This window comes from Pseudorasbora parva, chromosome 4 (assembly GCF_024679245.1).
Source record: "Pseudorasbora parva isolate DD20220531a chromosome 4, ASM2467924v1, whole genome shotgun sequence".
Taxonomy (NCBI): domain Eukaryota; kingdom Metazoa; phylum Chordata; class Actinopteri; order Cypriniformes; family Gobionidae; genus Pseudorasbora; species Pseudorasbora parva.
The window spans coordinates 47,115,183-47,123,152 of NC_090175.1; the positions used below are offsets into that span (position 1 = coordinate 47,115,183).

General features: G+C 39.7%; 1 protein-coding gene across 2 annotated transcripts in view; it reads right to left on the reverse strand.

The window, feature by feature from the left end:
- Positions 1-1,183: 1,183 nt before the first annotated feature.
- The window catches only part of snx8b (sorting nexin 8b), a 9,068-nt gene continuing 2,281 nt past the window's right edge, over positions 1,184-7,970 (reverse strand). For both annotated transcript variants that reach the window (XM_067442808.1, XM_067442807.1), the window contains exons 4-12: positions 6,911-7,031; positions 6,686-6,822; positions 6,484-6,564; positions 5,083-5,243; positions 4,815-4,944; positions 4,541-4,609; positions 3,945-4,061; positions 1,724-1,873; positions 1,184-1,649 (exon numbers count right to left, since the gene is read on the reverse strand). In XM_067442808.1, the coding sequence (XP_067298909.1) occupies positions 1,512-1,649; positions 1,724-1,873; positions 3,945-4,061; positions 4,541-4,609; positions 4,815-4,944; positions 5,083-5,243; positions 6,484-6,564; positions 6,686-6,822; positions 6,911-7,031 (1,104 nt within the window). In that variant the 3' untranslated portion in view covers positions 1,184-1,511. The remainder of the gene's footprint in view (positions 1,650-1,723; positions 1,874-3,944; positions 4,062-4,540; positions 4,610-4,814; positions 4,945-5,082; positions 5,244-6,483; positions 6,565-6,685; positions 6,823-6,910; positions 7,032-7,970) is intronic.

The following is a 7,970-nucleotide window of genomic DNA, read 5'->3' on the forward strand; positions in this document are numbered from 1 at the left end:
TGATCTCCAATGCCTTAAAATGGAGAGCAAAACCAGAGAGACGTGGAAGAAAACGGAAGACAACCATCAAAATGGATAGAAGAATAACCAGAATGGCAAAGGCTCAGCCAATGATCACCTCCAGGATGATCAAAGACAGTCTGGAGTTACCTGTAAGTACTGTGACAGTTAGAAGACGTCTGTGTGAAGCTAATCTATTTTCAAGAATCCCCCGCAAAGTCCCTCTGTTAAAAAAAAGGCATGTGCAGAAGAGGTTACAATTTGCCAAAGAACACATCAACTGGCCTAAAGAGAAATGGAGGAACATTTTGTGGACTGATGAGAGTAAAATTTTTCTTTTTGGGTCCAAGGGCCACAGGCAGTTTGTGAGACGACCCCCAAACTCTGAATTCAAGCCACAGTACACAGTGAAGACAGTGAAGCATGGAGGTGCAAGCATCATGATATGGGCATGTTTCTCCTACTATGGTGTTGGGCCTATTTATCGCATACCAGGGATCATGGATCAGTTTGCATATGTTAAAATACTTGAAGAGGTCATGTTGCCCTATGCTGAAGAGGACATGCCCTTGAAACGGTTGTTTCAACAAGACAATGACCCAAAACACACTAGTAAACGGGCAAAGTCTTGGTTCCAAACCAACAAAATTAATGTTATGGAGTGGCCAGCCCAATCTCCAGACCTTAATCCAATTGAGAACTTGTGGGGTGATATCAAAAATGCTGTTTCTGAAGCAAAACCAAGAAATGTGAATGAATTGTGGAATGTTGTTAAAGAATCATGGAGTGGAATAACAGCTGAGAGGTGCCACAAGTTGGTTGACTCCATGCCACACAGATGTCAAGCAGTTTTAAAAAACTGTGGTCATACAACTAAATATTAGTTTAGTGATTCACAGGATTGCTAAAAAAAATGTTTGTACAAAATAGTTTTGAGTTTGTACAGTCAAAGGTAGACACTGCTATTTTTTTGAACACACCCCTTTCAACTAATTCAACTAATTGCCCAATTGCACAGCCTTAAGAGCGTGCATATCATGAATGCTGGGTCTCATTTGTTTTCTGACAATCTACTGAACCTACTGGTAACTTGTTTGCCACGTAGCAATAAAAAATACTAAAAACCTTGATTATTCTGGTTAGTCACATTGTACTGCTATTATTTTGAACAAGACTGTATATGTTGTCATACCTATTGGTCATATAATTTTTTACAGTTAACAGTAGTTAAAAAAAAAAAAAAAGTTTAACCAAGTTAGATTTTATTGCACATTTGGTTAGCAGATAGTTTGATATTTTATCTCTAGTTACATTTTTTGGTTATCTTAAGTATTCAAATATGTTTTAGGGCCAGTGTGTTCTCTGTATTTACATATTTGGAAAAGTCATGAAGAAAAGTGTTGAAGTATGTACAGTCAAGAAAAGGAAAACACATGGCATGAGCATACTGAGTTCTTAGGGAATTGAGAAAAGGCTGGGGAATTTCCCTCATATTTACTGCCCTGGACTGGTTATGCAGGGCCAATGACAGCACAGGTCTTCTGTCCTCTGGAGGTGTGTGTTTGAGAAGAGGAGCGAGACGAGGCTTCATTAGTGCTCTCAAATAGTTCCTTCAGTTTTGGATGAAGTTCACCCCACACATCACCCATCTGAGGAATGAAAATACACAGTTCAGACAGTGTAAATACATTAAACAGCTAAAATAATCATGTATGACATGTACCTCTTTGTGCCCTTGAATTTGTGAGTGGACAAATGTCCCCAGTATTGACGTTACAAGGGGGAGATGGGTGAAGACCATCTGGGTTTCTTGATGCAGACACAAAAGGGAGAAATAGCTCCTCATCTCCATGTTGATAATTGTGTTTTCCTGCTGTTGGAAGACAGAATTACAGTATTTAGTTCATTTGTCAGTGGTGTGGAATTTTTCTGCTGGTTACATTGTTGTCTGATGCTCATGTGCCCACTGTTGGCGCTTTCGGCGGTGGACAGGGGTCAGCATGGGTCTGGTGTGTGGCTATGCAGCCCCATATACGCAACAAATTGTGATAGACTGTATTCTGACACCTTTCTATCAGAACCAGCATTAACTTCTTAAGCAATTTGAGCTACAGTAGCTCTTCTGTTTGATTGGACCACACGGGCTAGTCTTCGCTCCCCACGTGCATCAATGAGCCTTGGTCGCCCATGACCCTGTCGCCGGTTTACCACTGTTCCTTCCTTGGACCACTTTTGATAGATACTGACCAGTGCAGACCAGGAACACCCCACAAGATCTGCAGTTTTGGAGATGCTCTGACCCAGTCATCTAGCCATCACAATTTGACCCTTGTTCAAATCCTTAAAGGGTTACTTCAGCGATTACCATATGGCTTTGTATCAGTAGAAACCCTGGAGTGTTCAAATGATCGTGCTCCCCCCTCTTATATCCCCCTGAGATGAGAGATTTATGCATTTTATTTCTGGAAAATTGGATTCCTCTCGTGACGCAAATTGACGATATTTGCGTCACAAGAGGAATGATTGCCCAGAGGCTAAAGACTACAGCCAGCAGAGGGAGCCATTTCTGCATGTTTTCAACTTGTGCATGGGGAATGGAGGTCACACTTACAGCACAGCTCAGCTACAGCCATTAATTTAAACGGATGCTAAGCAATGTAAGTGTTTTAACTTCTCAAATTAATTTCTATGAAAGTTAAGCTTCCAAAGGCATGAACTTAAAACGCGTCGTGAATGTATGCCGCGAATGTGGTCGCAATTACCTCAGCTCTCATCACGAGAGCTCATTTAGGACGTTAAATGTAATCTGACTCCTAATCTGAGTCTGCTGTGAGACTCACGCGGCAACTTGGTCGTTATATTGAACACACACGTTCAGTATTTAATTGTACTTTCTGAACTCAGTCACAGTAATCCAGTAGCGGTGGCTTTGGGAATGGCCTCACAGGGCAGCTAAGCATTCTGGGAATTGTAGTCTTTCATCCCCATGAGACAAAAATACATTTTCTGTCTTTTCTCAGTCTAGAAAGCACCAAATTCAAAAATATTTGGAATAGGAATGCTTCGCTGCCCTGTGAGGCCATTCCCAACGCCACCAACTTGATTACTGTGACTGAGTTAGAGAAGACACTTCAATTAAAAACTGTAGTCTGTTCAATATAATGAGAGAGTCACCGCGCGAGTATCACAGCACTGAGCACTAACTGCACGAGTGATGAGAGCTGAGGTAATCGCGACTAACGTTACACTCACGGCATACATTCACAACGAGAGTTCAGTCTGGCACGTTTCAGTTCATGCCTTTGCAAGCTTAACTTTCATAGAAATTAATTTGAGAAGTTAAAAGACATACATTGCTCACCATAGCTCCGTTTAAACGAGTGCCTGTAGCTGAGCTGTGAAACATGCGGAAATAGCTCCCTCTGCTGGCTGTAGTCTTTAGCCTTTGGGCAAACATTCCTCCTATGATGCAAAAATCGTCAATTTGCATCATAGGAGGAATTTTTCCAGAAATAAAATGCATAAATCTCTTGTTTCAGGGGGATATGAGGGGGGAAAGCTCAATCATTTGAATATACTCGAGGGTTTCTACTGATACAAAGCCATATGCTAATCGCTGAAGTAACCCTTTAAGCTTGCCCATTTTTCCTGCTGCCAACACATCAACATTAAGGACAAAATATTCACTTGCTGCCTAATATATCCCACAGGTGTCATGATGAACAGATAATCAGTGTTATTCACTTCACCAGCCATAATGTTATGCCTGATCTATGTATAAACATTAAAACATTTTTTGTGAATGTATGAACCCTGCTGTATTACTGTACAAATGTTTTTTTTCCTCCTGTGGACAATGCAATTGCACTATGGCAACAGAAGACCTGTAAACCTCATTTTGGTTAGGTGTAGTTTGTATGTTGGTTGTGTAATGTATGTGTTACCTGTGTGAGTCGAGACTCTGGCTGCACAATGCTGCTCTGGTACACAGGCCCACTGCGCTTTTCAAACGCTCTCTGATGCTCTAGTAACACACCGCTGTCATGCCGATCACACAAGTCCTATACACACACATATGCATATATATTAACATCGGAATGCAAAATAAATACATTACATTAAAAACTACCAAACTCCTTAATAACGTCCAGATGCATATGCCCCTTTAACATCCATTAAAGGGATAGCTTATACCAAAATTTAAATTCTGTCATTATTTACACTCTACCCTCATGTTGTTCCAAACCTATATGAGTTTCTTTCTTCTGCTGAACACAAAAGAAGATATTTGAAGAATATGGGTAACCAAACAGTTGATGGACCCCATTGACTTCCATAGTAGGAAAATAAATTACTATGGCTAGTGTCAAATATTTGATTAACATTCTTTAAAATATCTTCTTTTGTGTTCAGCAGAAGAAAGAAAGAAACACAGGTTTAGAACAACAACTGAGTAAGTAAATGAAGACAACATTCTCATTTTCGGGTGAACTATCCCTTTAAAAGCTCAAATTGAAACTTTTATACGGACAGTACTCACTTTATATGACTGCAGCTGTTCGAGGAGAAGGTTCAGTTTCTCCACCACTTCATCCTCCTCTCTGCTGCCCTGGTGTATCAAAAGGGGTTGGAAAAATTCAGTAAACAAACTGAAGGCAGTCTTTCTAACATTGTGGATGTATATTATAATACCATTGAGGTGCTTAGAGGCTTTTGTTCAGTGCATTTCAGTGATCATTCAGTGCATCATCTTAGTCTTTTTTGTAGTGGTATTTGGGATTAGACTAATGCTCAGTAATGATCTGTTTTAATACCTGGTGTGCAGCTCTGTCTGCGAGAAGACCAAATTCTCCTGACAGCTCTACAAGTGACTTCCTCTGTGTTTTCCATGCTTTGCTCATTGTAGCGTTTACTGGCAGGTCTGGTGTGTCCGAGCCCAGTTCACTGTTGAAGAAGCGAGAAATAACCTCTGACTTGTCCACACAGACTTGTATATTTTCAACATTACATATCAATGTTATTATCCTTAACTAAAACTAAAATAGGTAGACAGACAGACAGACAGATAGATAGATGGTTCACCTCAGGTCTTTTCCAAACATGAGCAGATCCGTTGAGTTTTCTCGTGAGCGCTGAGCCATCCGCTCGGCTACATCTCTGAGTTTATTGAAACTGCTGTGGATACTTGCAATGATCTCTCGATTAGCAGCAGCCTGGCTCTTCAAGTCCTCAGGTAGGTTCAGCTTGAAAATGATAATATTAATTTTGTGTGTTAATTTCACTTTCAAAAGGTGGTGACACACTGGTACAGTGTTCTTTAATATACCAACAGTGTTGGGTGTAACTTATCATAGCTAAGTAGTTCATTACTGTAATTTGGTTGTATTAAAGGGATACTTCACCGCTAAACGACTCGTCTCAGTGCGTGCACTTAATCTCTCTGACACGCGGTGACGATCTGATAGCATTTAGCTTAGCCCACTAAGCCCAGTTCATTCACTATGGTACCAAACAGAGATCAAGTTAGAAGCGACCAAACACCACGTATTTCTAACACTTCTGAGGGTACTTCGACTCGGCGCAGTAAAAAGTCCTGGCTGAAAAATCCTCCCTCACATCTCACATCCCTCTCTCATTTCTGTCAATAGGGGGGTGGGGAAGATGTGGGAGGATTAGTGACTTTTTACTGCGCCGAGTCGAAGTACTCTCAGAAGTGTTATTCCGCCATACATTATAGTTCTCCTTTTTAATCCGCTTAGAAAAGCCCCATGTTTTATTTTGTGTCATCATACTTGATGGTTTAACTATTCGTGTAACTGTATTTGAATAGGGAAAACGTGGAGGTGTTTGGTTGCTTCTAACTTGATCTCTGTTTGGTACCATAGTGAATGAACTGGGCTTAGTGGGCTAAGCTAAATGCTCTCAGAATGTCACCGCGAGTCAGAGAGATTAAGTGCACGCAGTCAGACAAGAGAAGTATATCAACTTGTTTTAGTTAAGGGAATAACACCGTTTAATATAGAAAAACAATGAAGTATCCCTTTAAATGCAGAACTAAAGGTCTTTATTAAATCCACACAGAATTAGGAAACAATAAACATAACTACGTTTAACACTGATGATACCAGGCAAATGAACAGCGATTAACTCACTCAGGGAGTGTAGGAGTGTATAAAGGTAAATAGAACAGGTGTCAAGGACTAATTAGCAACCAAGGAAATTAGGGAACACAGGCAAAACAGAACAGGGACAACAGAACCAAACGAAACCAAAATAGAACAAACATATTTCAATTACTTCTGATGTAACTTGCATTCCGTACTGTAGAGACTATAAAACAATTCCATATAAAATAAGTAATGCAATATTTTTTAGAGTAGTAATCTAATGTTGAAGATGTAATTTGTAGCTAATTAATTACTTTTTAACTTACCCAACACTCTATATTAATACCATGATATTTACCTGTTATTTTTTACCCACCTTGCCATGCAACGCTATTTGGGAGGTCAGAAACTCATCGCCTGTCCTTTTATATGCCTCACGCATCTTGTTTTGAACATCCTGTAACAAGAATAAGGACAAAACCTGATTAATTTATTTACTTTTGGAACAAATGCTTTAGCAAACTATTCCTCCAATGTTGAATTAGTTTTACTGCCATCTGCTGGTTTTCAGGACTTACTGTGCTGCTTACTGACAGAAAGAGGCTGACCAACTCATCTCCTGCTAGGACTGGATGTCGGATCACCAAGGTCATGAACCTTTGTAGACCACGGCGGCGATTATCGTTAAACTCTCTGTCTGATACTGAGTTCAAAACTGAGAGTTCATGGGAAAACAGAGAGTTTTAGTGGTATTATAGAAGAAAGCTCATTTGGAGAGAGAACTCAGTTAGTTCAAATCTTACCGCCTTTAAGAATACGCTTGGGAGGCAGAGGCGGGACCATCCTGTAGATGAACTTTTGCAGTAGCAGGCTGTGGAACACCTCAAAATCACTGTATCTGCGTTGAACCGGGATCTGGAAACACTGTGTAAAAGAGATGGAATAGTTTAATAATGTTTAGGGACAGGCCCTGTGTGTGAGTTAGTGGCTAGTTAGTGGTATGTGGGCTAACACAGTGCTCTTTTACATGGTTTAAGACATGTATACTAAATACATGTGAGTGTGTTGAAAGTTATGTTATAACGTTATTCTGTGTGTTTGCTTGGTGGCTGGTATGAGAGACTTTGCACTTTGCAGTAATCCAGATCAATATTAGAATATCATATTAATAAAAACAGGTTGACTAAATGACAGTTTGACATGCAATTAATTAAAATATATATTTTATGATGGAGAAAGCGCTCTCTGATTATGCTATGTTAGCCATTTGACAAAATGTTGTCTCTGAGGCATGGTAAAAACTTTTCGAACAATAAGACAACCATGTTGCGCTTCATAACAATGGTTAGTTTTCTGTTGTCATTGACAGGCAACGCAAGGAAATGCGTCTGGCTAAAATAGCTGATTTCTCTGGATTTGAACATTGTTGGAAACGTTTGGGATAATGTAAGCACACAGGTCAACAAAATATAAAAGATTGTTTTAGTGTTATATTTTATTATAAAAATCGTACATATTGTGCCTTTAAAACACTCAGGCGATCTTATTCCTAAATTACAACTGTTCGGCTATGTCTATTAAACCTTTGACAGCGAGCATTAAAGTCTGCGTTGGCGCTGCCGCTGAGCCTATGCGCTGAGCCAGAGAGAGCAGATGTCAGGCATAAATATTAAATGAAACTGTGTCACATACAGTCCTTTCAACCACACAGTATCATTATTTCTTTATTAAAATAACTAAAATGATCACAGATGCACTGGTAAGTTTATAGTTTTATATAAACACTGATGTCGGCCTACCTTTTGTAACTTCAAATAAAGATTGTACCAATTACGTTATAACGCCAGTAGGTGGCGTCAAGTG